Source organism: Tamandua tetradactyla, chromosome 14 (genome assembly GCF_023851605.1).
Source record: "Tamandua tetradactyla isolate mTamTet1 chromosome 14, mTamTet1.pri, whole genome shotgun sequence".
Taxonomy (NCBI): domain Eukaryota; kingdom Metazoa; phylum Chordata; class Mammalia; order Pilosa; family Myrmecophagidae; genus Tamandua; species Tamandua tetradactyla.
Genome location: NC_135340.1, coordinates 32,497,880 through 32,510,397, shown reverse-complemented (window position 1 = coordinate 32,510,397; position 12,518 = coordinate 32,497,880). Strand labels below are relative to the sequence as shown.

The following is a 12,518-nucleotide window of genomic DNA, read 5'->3' as shown; positions in this document are numbered from 1 at the left end:
GTCCTCCAGAACAACTACTAAATAACCAGAAATAGAACAGAACAGCTCCTGGGGCCACATCAGTGACCAGACACGCAGTGTACCCCAGTCTGGACCAGCTGGACCAGCTGCGAGCACCCCCCGAACCGTGAGTTCCCAAAGCTGCTGCGGTGGCCAGCGCCCCTCCCCCACAGGCTGCTTCCCAGAGGGGAAAGGAAAGGACTTTACCAGCAGCAGGGGCTGGGCACAATCAAACGCCAATTGTGGAACTAATTAACAAATTCTGACTACTAAAAATAGGCCCCCAGCTTAGGTGAACCTGATCAAAGCGGAGGTTGCTCATTTTTGCCCCGGTGCCAAGGGGGCAGGACTGACAGAAAAAGGGGAAAAAAAAAAAAAAGAAGGAAACAGAGGTTTTTGTGGCTGTGTATCTACAAAGGCTTGATTGCCTCTGGATACAGCGGCAGGCCTTTTCAGGCTGCAACTGCCTCAGGCATAGACAGAAGTGAGCTCTTTGGGGGCTTGTCTGGAGCCTGTGCCTTCCCCAGGGAAGGGGTGAAGCCCCACCCAGGTGGAATCCCTCCATCAAGGAATTCATACACCAGAGTTTGGTAATTTGAAGTCATTAAAACCAGCCTACAACCTCTCCTCTGTCTCCACCACGCCCCCAGCAGGGAGAGTCTGCCAAAGTTAAAGGTACCACATCATCTTATGCCGGTGGGACCTACAGTCAGACAAGTGCCACACACACAGGACAGGATAAGAAAAACAGAGTCCAGAGACCTCACAGGAAAGTCTTTCAACCTGCTGGGTCTCATCCTCAGGGAAAACTGATGCAGGTGACTCTTTCCTCCTGATAGGAGGCCAGTTTGGTCTGGGAAAATCAGGCTGGGGTATATACCTAAGGAGACCCTCCTAAGTGTGTGTGTGGGGGGGGGGAGCCACCACACAAGCAGGGCAAGAAACAAGAAAACAAGAACTGAAAAATTCTCCTCTGTGAAACAAAACTTAAGCTAAAGGTCCAGATACAGCTGAACGGAATGTCAAAGAACAGATAGACAACAAATTCATCCAGCAAGAAAATCCTAGATAAAAGAAGTGAAAGCAATCTCCAGAATAAACTAATTAAGGTAATTAAATGCCTAGACGCCAGCAAAAAATAACAAATCACACTAGGAAAATTGAAGATATGGCCCAGTCAAAAGGAACAAACCAACAATTCAAATGACATACAGGAGCTGAAACAATTAATTCAGAATGTACGAACAGACATGGAAAACCTCATCAAAAACCAAATCAATGAATTGAGGGAGGACATAAAGAAGGGAAGGAAAGAACAAAAAGAAGAAACTGAAAGTCTGAAAAAACAAATCACAGAACTTACGGGAATGAAAGACACAGTAGAAGAGATGAAAAAAACAATGAAAACCTACAATGGTAGATTTTGAGAGACAGAACATAGGATTTCAAAACTGGAGGACAGAACATCTGAAATCCGACAAGAAACAGAAACTGTAGGGAAAAAATGGAAAAATATGAGCAGGGACTCAGGGAATTGAAAGACAATATGAAGGGCATCAATATGCGTGTTGTGGGTGTCCCAGAAGGAGAACAGAAGGGAAAAGGAGCGGAAAAACTAACGGAGGAAATTATCACTGAAAATTTCCTAACTCTTATGAAAGACTTAAAATTACAGATCCAAGAAGTGCAGCGTACCCCAAACAGACATACTCCAAGACATTTAATAATCAGAATGTTAGAGGTCAAAGAGAGAGGATCTTGAAAGCAGCAAGAGAAAAGCAATCCATCACATACAAGGAAAGCCCAATAAGGCTATGCGCAGATCTCTCAGCAGAAACCATGGAGGCGAGAAGACAGTGGGATAATATATTTAAATTATTAAAAGAGAAAAACCGCCAACCAAGAATTCTATATCCAGCAAAACTGTCCTTCAAAAATGAGGGAGAAATTAAAACATTTTCAGACAAAAAATCACTGAGAGAATTTGTGACCAAGAGACCAGCTCTGCAAGAAATACTAAAGGGAACACTAGAGACAGATACAAAGACAGAAGAGAGAGGTGTGGAGTGGAGAAGAGTGTAGAAAGGAAGACTATGAGTAAAGGTAAAAAGAAGGAAAATTAGATATGACATATAAAATCTAGAAGGCAAAATAGTAGAAGAAAGTACTACCCATGCAGTAATAACACTGAATGTTAATGGATTAAACTCTCCAATCAAAAGACATAGTCTGGCAGAATGGATTAAAAAACAGGACCCATCTATATGCTGTCTCTACTCAAAGGACACGAGGCCAAGGACACAAATGGACATTTACACACCAATGTTTATAGCAGCATTATTAACAATTACCAAGAGATGGAAACAGCCAAAATGTCCATCAACAGAGAGTTGACTAAACAAACTGTGACATTTACATAAGATGGAATATTATGCAGCTGTAAGACAGAATAAAGTTATGAAGTATGTAACAACATGAATGGACCTTAAAGATATTATGCTGAGTGTGATTAGCCAGAAACAAAAGGACAAATACTGTATGGTCTCACTGATATGAACTGACATTAGTGAATAAACTTGGAATATTTCCTTGGTAACAGAGACCATCAGGAGATAGAAATAGGGTAAGATTGGGTAATTGGAGCTGAAGGGATACAGATTGTGCAACAGGACTGAATATAAAAACTCAGAAATGGACAGCACAATACTACCTAACTGTAATGTAATTATGTTAAAACACTGAATGAAGCTGCATGTGAGAACGACAGAGGGAGGAGGGCTGGGGGCATAAATGAAATCGGAAAGAAAGATAGATGGTAAAGATCAAGATGGTATAGTCTAGGAATGCCTAGAGTGTATAATAATAGTGAAATGTACAATGTAATTTTGTACATTTTAAAAATGTAAAATTTTAAAAATGTTTTTGCATGAGGAAGAACAAAGGAATGTCATTGTTGCAGGGTGCTGAAAATAGATGACAATTAATACTTTAAAATGTCACCTTATGTGTGAGACTAAAGCAAAAAATGTTCATTTGTTACAAAATTTATATTTTGACTAGAGCATTTCCTAATATAACTCATGTAGATAGTTTGATTGAATGTCATAAATACTTGGAATCTCAGGTAGGACATGAGATTTTGTTGGTTTGTCCAGAGTGATCCCCCGATGAATCCCAGAGTGATTTGATCAGTGACTGGAAAAGTACTTGCAAGCCCCCTTTGGGGAATGGTGAGAGCGGGGAGAAATTCAACTTCCCCAAGTTGAATTCTTGATATTCTCACAAGCAGTGTGGACAACCAAAGCTACAGGCTGAGCCTCTAGTCTTGGAGTTTGTTCATATGAAACTTAACCCCACAAAGGATAGGTCAGGTCTACTTAAAATTTAGGCCTAAGAGTCACCCCCAAGAGAACCTCTTTTGTTGCTCAGATGTGGCCTCTCTCTCCAGCCAACATGACGAGCAGTCTCACCACCCTCCCCCTCTCTGCGTGGGACATGACTCCCAGGGATGTGGACCTTCCTGGCAACGTGGGACAGAGATTCTGGAATGAGCTGAGACTCAGCACCAAGGGACTAAAAAAAACCCTTGAATGAGCTGAGAATTAACATCAAGGGATTGAGAGAACCTTCTCGACCAAAAGGGGAAAGTGAAATGAGACTAAGTGTCAATGGCTAAGAGATTCCAAACAGAGTCAAGAGGTTATCCTGGAGGTTATTCTTATGCATTAAGTAGATATCACCTTGTTGTTCAAGATGTAGCGGAGAGGCTAGAGGGAACTGCCTGAAAATGTAGAGCTGTGTTCCAGCAGCCATGTTTCTTGATGATGATTTAACAATGATATAGCTTTCACAATGAGACTCTGTGAATGTGAAAACCTTGTGTCTGATGCTCCTTTTAGCTACTATATCAACAGAAGAGTAGAACATATGGAATAAAAATAAATAATAAGGGGAACAAATGTTAAAATAAATTTAGTTTGAAATGCTAGTGGTAAATGAAAGTGAGGGGTAAGGGGTATGGTATGTATAATCTTTTTTTCTCTCTATTATCGTTTTATTTCTTTTTCTGTTGTCTTTATTTCTTTTTCTAAATCGATGCAAATGTTCTAAGAAATGATGAATATGCAACTATGTGATGATATTAAGAATTACTGATTGTATATGTAGAATGGAATGATATCTTAATGTTTTGTTTGTTAATTTTTTTAATTAATAAAAAAAGTTAAAAAAAAAAAAAAAGAGCAATACACCATGATTAAGTGGGATTTATCCCACATACGCAAGAATGGTTTGACATAAGAAAACCAATTAATATAAAACACTTACTAACAAAACAAAGTGAAAGAAAATGAATGATCATCTCAATTGATGAAGAAAAGGCATATGACAAAACCCAGCATGATTCCTTGATAAAAACACTTAGAAAAACAGGACTAGAAGAAAGCTTCCTTACCATGATAAAAGTAATATATGGAAAAACCCACTGTTACCATCATACTTATTGGTAAAAGACTGAAAGCTTTCCCTCTAAGATCTAAAAGAAAACAAGAATGCCCAGTGTCACCACTGTTATGCAACACTGTACTATAAGTACTAGCCAGAGCAATTAGGCAAGAAAAACAAATGGCATCAAAACTGGAAAGGAAGTAGTAAAACTTTCACTATTTGTAGAAGACATGATCCTATATACAGAAAGTTAAAAAAAAATCAACAGTTACTACAGCTAATAAATGAATGCAGCAAAGTGATGGGGCACAACAGCAACACCGCAAAAATCAGTAATGTTTCCACACATTAAAAATGAAAAATCTGAGGAGAAAAGCAAGAAAAAAAATCTATTTACAATAGCAAGTAAAAAAAATTTTTAATCTCAGAATAAATTTAACCAAGGATACAAAGGACTTAATATACAGAAAACTACAAAACTTTGCTAAAAGAAATAAAAGATCTAAATAAATCACAGACATTCTATGCTCCTGGACTAGAAGAATAAATATTGTTAGGATAACAATTATACCAAAAAAATACTTACAGATTCAGCACAATCCCAATCAAAATTCAACAGCCTAATCTGTAGAAATGGAAAAGCTAATCATCAAACTTATCTGGCAGGTAAGCAGCTCCAAAGCCAAAATCATTTTGAAAAAGCACAATGTTGGAGGACTCATACTTTCTGACTTTAAAACTTTTTACAAAGCTACAGTGGTCAAAACAGCATGGTACTAGCACAAGGAAAGACATATAGATCAATGAAATCAAACTGAGAGTTCAGAAATAGGCACATCTGTGATCAACTGATTTTTAACAAGGCTGTCAAGGCCACTCAAGGGACAAATGATGGTGAGAGAATTGGATATCCATATACAAAAGAATGAAGGAGGTCCCCTATCTTACACAATATACAAAAACTAACTCAAAATGGATCAAAGACCTAACTATAAAAACTGGGACTATAAAACTCCTAGAAGAAAACGTAGGTTAGCATCTTCAGGATCTTGTGTTAGGCAATGCTTCCTTAGATTTTACACCCAAAGCACAATAAACAAAAGGAAAAACAGATAAATGGGACCTCATCCAAACTGAAAACTTTTGTGCATCAAAGGACTTTACCAAAAAATTGAAAAGACAACTTACTCAATCTGAAATAATACAATTTAAAAATGGGCAAAAGACTTGAACAGACATTTCTCCAAAGAGGAAATACAAATGGCTAAAAAGCACATGAAAAGATTCTCATTAGCTATTATAAAAAGGCAAATCAAAACCACAGAGATACCATTTCACACCCACTAGAATGTCTATTAAAAAACACAAACAGGGCGGGCCATGATGGCTCAGCAGGCAAGGACGCTTGCCTGCCATGCCAGAGGACCCGGGTTTGATTCCCGGTGCCTGCCCATGCAAAAAAAAAAAAAAAAAAAAAACCACAAACAAACAAAAAATTACAGGTGTTGGAAAGGATATAGAGAAATAGAAACATTTATTCCTTGGTAGGAATGTAAAATCATGCAGCTGCTAGGAAAAAGGTTGGTAGTTCCTCAGGAAGCTAAATATAGAACTACCACAGAACCCAACAATTTTACTACCCCAAAGAACTGAAAGCTGGTACTCGAACAGATATTTGCACACCAATGTTGTGCTGTTGAACCCTATAGAAGCCATGTTTTAACACTAATCCCATTTTGTAGAGGTAGCCATTTCTTCTAATCCCTTCTCAGTACTATATGTTGGAAACTTTAATGAGATTATCTCCATGGAGCTGTGACTCAATCAAGTGTGGGTATTAAACTTGATTAGATGGAGAGCATCTCCAACCATTGCAGGTGGGTTCTGCTTAGTTTACTGGGGTCCTGTTCTAGTTTGCTAGCTACCCGAATGCAATATACCAGAAATGAAATGACCTTTAAAAAGTGGAATTTAATAAGTTGTTAGTTTACAGTTCTAAGGCCAAGAAAACGTCCAATAAGAGGCATCTAGAGAAAGATACCTTGGTTCAAGAAGGCTGATGAAGTTCAGGGTTTCTCTCTCAAGTGAGGAGGCAAATGGCGAACACAGTCAGGGCTTCTCTCTCATCTGGAAGGGTACAAGGCAAACATGGCGTCATCTGCTAGCTCTCTCTCCTGGCTTCCTGTTTCATGAAGCTCCCTGGGAGGCATTTTCCTTCTTCATCTCCAAAGGTCGCTGGCTCATGGACTCTCTGCTTTGTGGTGCTGCTCTCTCTGAATCTCCCATTCTCCAAAACGTTTCCTTTTTTATAAGACTCCAATAAACCTAATCAATACCCACCCAAATGGGTGGAAACATGTCATCACCTAATCCAGCTTAACAACCACTCTTAACTAAATCACATCATCCAGAGAGATGATCTGATTACAGTTTCAAAATACAGTATTGAATAAGGATTATTCTACCTTTATGAAATGGGATTTTGATTAAAACATGGCTTTTCTAGGGGGCATACATAGTTTTAAACCAGCACAGGTCCTATTAAAGGGGAGACATTTTTTGGAGAGAATGCCTTTTGAGAACAATGAGAAAGGCACAGCAGAGCCAAGCAGACCCACGAGGCTGAGAGAACCACAGAGTCCAACAGTCAGTGACCTCGAGCAGAGAACGCCGCAGAACCATGAAGCAGCCATGTCTACCAGCCAGCAACCTTTGGAAATGAAGGAGGGAAATGCCCCCAGGGTAGCCTCATGAAACAAGAAGCTGGAAGAGAAAGCTAGCAAACTTCACCATGTGCCCTTACAGCCAAGAGAGAAACCCTGAATGTCATCAGCCTTCTTGAACCTCATTAAAAAGGAATGAAGTTCCAATTCACATGACAACATAGATGAACCTGGACATCATGCTGAATGCAATAAAACACAAAAGAAAAATGTATGATCTCACTGATATGAAATAATTAGAATAAACAAACTCACAGAGTCAGAATCTAGAATGTAGGCTATCAGGGAATGTAGGCTATGTAGGAGTAGGGAATATATTGTTAATGCTTAAATTGAACGGAATTTCTATTTCAGCAGATTATAAAGCTTTGGAAATAAATGCTCATGATGGTAGCAAAACACTGTGAATGTAATTAACAGCACAGAATTATACATGTGCATGGGGTTAAAAGGGGAAAATTTAGTTGAATATATGTTACTAGAATAAAAATTAAAAGAAAAAGCAGAGGTATACAACCCAGTGAACCCTACTGAAAATGATCGACTATAGTTAATATTACAGTTAAAATGTTCTTTCACGAATTATAATAAATGTACCACCCTAACAGAAGGTGTCAGTAATAGGGTTGTATACGAGAAAAAATAATAATAATACGTTCTAACATAAGCTATGGCCTACATTAAAAGTACAATAATAATATTCTTTCATCAACTTTAACAAAGGTACTATACTAATGCAAAGTGTTAACAATGGAAAGAAGGGGGTATATAGGAATTCTGTGTTTTCTGCATGATTTCTCTGTAAATCTATAATATCTCTAAAAAAAAAAAAGATTTTAAGTATTCACCAAAGCAACAACAAAAAAAAGGTAAGATTTCAAATTCCCCACTAAACCCAGCCTCCAGTTGATCATCTGATCTAAGAAATGGCAGAGAGAGGATTTAGGTCAGTGCTGAAGAGAGAAGTGCAAATAACACCCGCAGGGCAGCTGTGAATTGGTATGAGTCCTTTCTCTTCCTTTCATTTTCACCTTCATTTTTTGGCTCAATTATCTGTTATCTAACAAGCTTGGAAATCCCAAACCCCCATACTGACCCCACTATTTTTTTTAATTGCAAAAAAATAACTATATACAAAAAAGCAATATATTTCAAGGCACATTGCAACAATTAGTTGTAGAACAGATTTCAGAGTGTGGTATGGGTTACAATTCCACAAGTTTGGGTTTTTACTTCTAGCTGCTCCCAAGACACTGGAGACTAAAAGAAGTATCAATATGATTTAGCAGTCATACTCATTTGTTAAAGCCTATCTTCTCTTTGTAACCCCACCTTCTCCTTTGATCTTTCTCTCAATCTTTAGGGGTAGCCGGCTATGCCCATCCTAACTTTTTCATGTTGGAAAGGGCTGCTGATAATACAGGGAAGGGGGATGGAACTAGTTGATGTTCTGGAGAGGCTAACCCCTCTGGGTTTCAGGACTTATCTGGCCTAGGAATCCATCTGAGGTTGTAGGTTTCTGAAAAGTAATCATATGCCTGGAACATTTATAGAATCTCAGATAACATCCTAGGTGTTCTCTAGGGTTAGCAGAAAGGGTTTAGGCTGGGGTTTGGCAAACCATGTTAAGTAGCAATGTCTAGCTGAAGCTTGCACAAGAGTAGCCTCCAGCATCAACTCTCAACTCTATTTGAACGCTCTCAGCCACTAATACCCTATTTGTTACAATTCTTTCCCCCTTTTTGGTCAGGAAGGCATTCTCAATCCCACAGTGCCAGGACCAGGCTCATCCCTGGGACTAACCCCACTACTAATGTACCTTGTCTCTAGGCATTCTCTTCAGTGACAATCTAGTTCCCAATGGGGAGGAGGGAGGGAGTTTGCCAATACAGTTTTAGGCACAACAGCCTCAAAAACAGGACTTGGCATAAGCAAAAGGTGTTCAGAAAACCTTCTGGCTTTACCACACTAATCTACAACTCTAGTCCACACTCACTCTTCAGCAACTTCTTGTCACCCTGAAATGTCATCCTTAACCCTAGAGACTTATGAAGACAGAGCAACTTCAGCATGAAAGTGTCTTTCTTTCCTTTTTAAATCAGCTTGGGCCCCTCACTGTTCCTACTCTCCCAGAGCTGGAAGACAAAAACATCAAACAAAATTCAACACAGGTTCTCAAGATTCCTTCTTCTCTCTAGCTAATAAAATTCTTAGTCACTAACAATACTGGGGGAGGTAGGGATTGCCATTAGGAGGATGGTGTATCTGGTATACTGAAAACGGTTATATATCAACTCCTAAAGGCCAGGATGCTGCCACAAGAAACCAGATCTGGGTCATCTAGGCTAAAACTTCAAGACTATAATTAAATATTCAATCGAAATGTTAACTGGAACTCCGGACTAGGCTAGTGCACAAGTCATTAAGTTCTGAGAAAGAGAGGAGAAGCCAAAAGTATCTCTGGAATGAGTTTGAACTAGCAATCTGAATGTGTGGCAAGCATTCTACAGATCTGTAACTTTTAGGAGAGTATCACGATATACAAAGTCTCCAGACAACTCTAATTTTGTATGTTGTATCTATGTCCCAATTAGTCTATAAATTGTCAGGGCTCAAAATACACACACAACAGCTTTTACATTAATACCTTGTATTAGAAAAAAACTCAAACAATGGCTTGCCTGATGGTCACACTGAAAAAAAGCCTTGACTTCTTTCATATTTTCAAAGCCAAGAAGCAGGTGACACCAGTAACTGCAAAGGCAGAGGTAATGGCCATCTATAAATTAAACACTCTCTGGGCCAAACCTGGACTCAGTATTCACTGAATCCCTTTTGGGTAGGGTCAGATTCTGACAAAAAATTTATGGGGACAGCCAACTTTAATGAAATATGGAAGGCTACAAGGTATCAAATGCTGAGAACAAGAAGGAAAATTAAAGCTAACATAAAACTATAAAAATAAAAATTGCACTCAGGATAGTGAATTAACAGCTTCATCCACAACATAATTATGAGTAGCTAAAACCCAAAGTCAAAGTCAAGTAAACAATAATTGCACTTTACATCATCCATTGAAACGTTCGAAACGTTTACCTGGAAGTTAGCAGTGATTAGGCCAAGGAGAGATGATCCACAGTTGGAGTTTTCATTTTAAAGGACCAAAACTTTAAAGGTGTTTTAAAAGCTGTATGACAGATGTGGCCTCTCTCTCTAAGCCCAATTCTGCAAATGAAACCACTGCCCTCCCTGTTATGTGGGACATGACATCCAGGGGTAAAAGTCTTCCTGGCAACTTGGGAGATGACATTCAGGGGTGAAAGACTCGCTGGCAACTTGGGAGATAACTCCTAGGGATGAACCTGGCCTGACAATGTGGGATCAACAATGCCATCCTGACCAAAAGGGGGAAAAGAAGTGTAACAAATTAAGGTTATCAGTGGCTGAGAGAGTTCAAATAGAGTTAAAAGGCTACCCTTTTTTAAGAGGTCACTCTTAAAAAAGCTCAGTTAGACTTGCCAAACCCCAACCAAAACCATTCCAACCAATCCTAAAGAACACCTAGGGCGATATATAAAATTCTGCAAAGGTTCCATGGACTAGGATAATTTTCCAGAAACCTATAATCTCCATATCGGTCCCTGGACCAGACAGGTCCTGAAATGCAGAGGGGCCAGCCTCCCCAGCATATCAATAGTTCCATCCCCTAACCCATATATGGACAGCCCCTAACAACATGAAAAAGTTAGAATGGGCATAGCCCAAATATTCCTCAACAGTGAGAGAAATATCAAAGGTGATGGTGGAGTTAGACATAGAAGGTAGGGTTTAATAAAGAGTATGACTGCTGAATCATCATACTGATACTTCTTTTAGTCTCCAGTATCTTAGGGCAGCTAGAAGAAAAACCTAAACTTGTGGAACTGCAACCCATACCACACTCCAAAATCTATTCTACAAGTAATTGTTGCGATGTGCTTTGAAATTTATTGCTTTTTTGTACATATGTTAGTTTTCACAAAAAAATTTAAAAAAAAAGTTAGAACGAGCAGAGCCCAAATACCCCTACAGATTGAGAGAAGGATCAAAGGAGAAGGAGGAGTTATAACAAAGATAGGATTTAACAAATGAGTAGTAGTGCTCAATCATTATATTGATATTTCTTTTAGTCTCCAGTGTCTTGGAGCAGCTATCAATCATTATATTGATATTTCTTTTAGTCTCCAGTGTGTTGGAGCAGCTAGAAGGAAAAACATAAAATTGCGGAACAATAACCTATAGCAAACTAAAAATCTGTTCTATAACTATTTGTTACAATGTACTTTGAAATACTGCTTTTTTGTATATATGCTATATTTCATAACATAAAATGTTTTTAAAAAAACTATAAAGAACACATTGGAAAAGAAAAGCTGGTAGAATCATATAAGGTTAATAGTATTACAAAACTGTTAATTTTTTAATATTGTTAATTGTTCTAAGGTTAGTATTAGGAAAAGCTGGGTGAAGCATAGATGAGAGTACTCAGTGTAGTTTATGTAACGTCTTGTAAGTCTAAAACTATTTGAAGTAAAAAGTGAGAAACAGGGTGCACAGGTGATTCAGTGGTAGAATGTTGGCCTTACACGTGGAAGACCCAGGTTCGATTCCCCGACCATAAACCCCCTCAAAAAAGTGAGAAACAAAGCTAAAAAAAAAAAAAGCTATATTAAAGTTAGATTGAGGTCTTCCTTGAGTCAACATGAATGGAGTCGACCACCAGAATGAACATAAACAGGCCAACACTCAGGCCCCCATTGAGGAAATTTATAAAGGTGGTTTCTTTAGAGATTTAATTCCAGCTCCTAAGCAGCTGTGCAGTATTAGGCATGGGACAGCTTTTCTGAACCTGTTTCCCCACCCACAAAAAGAGGACAATGAAGGCTCTTCTTAAAATGTCACGGGGCGGTAGCTGATATAAAATAGAAAAAAATAAAATAAAATCACCACACCAAAGTGACACACTATTATTGAGATTATTTGTAGAATCATTACCCGCCAAGATGAAGCTCCCCACACAAGAGATGAAGCCCGAGAGGAAAGAGTTGAAGGGGAAGGTCCCCACGAGGAGACAATAACCGAACTGCAGCGCCCCGGTCAGCAGGATATAAAGGAGATACGCGTCCAGCAACTTCAGACGCTGCGGAGTGGAGCTCAAATATTCCTCTAAGAACCGCGAGATCACCGACACAACAGAGGCAGACATGACTACCGGCTCAGTACTCGGACCCGCGTTCCCGCAACTCTTTAACGGAGCGTACCAACACGCCGGAAGTAACGTTTACGCATGCGTACTGCTATCGCCCAGCA

General features: G+C 39.0%; 1 protein-coding gene across 1 annotated transcript in view; it reads right to left on the bottom strand.

Annotated features, from left to right (window-relative positions):
• DAD1 (defender against cell death 1) overlaps positions 1-12,506 on the bottom strand; it is a 41,092-nt gene extending 28,586 nt beyond the window's left edge. The window contains exon 1 of the mRNA XM_077127236.1: positions 12,204-12,506. Coding sequence (XP_076983351.1) covers positions 12,204-12,414 — 211 coding nt within the window. The 5' untranslated portion in view covers positions 12,415-12,506. The remainder of the gene's footprint in view (positions 1-12,203) is intronic.
• Between the last annotated feature and the right edge of the window lie 12 nt (positions 12,507-12,518).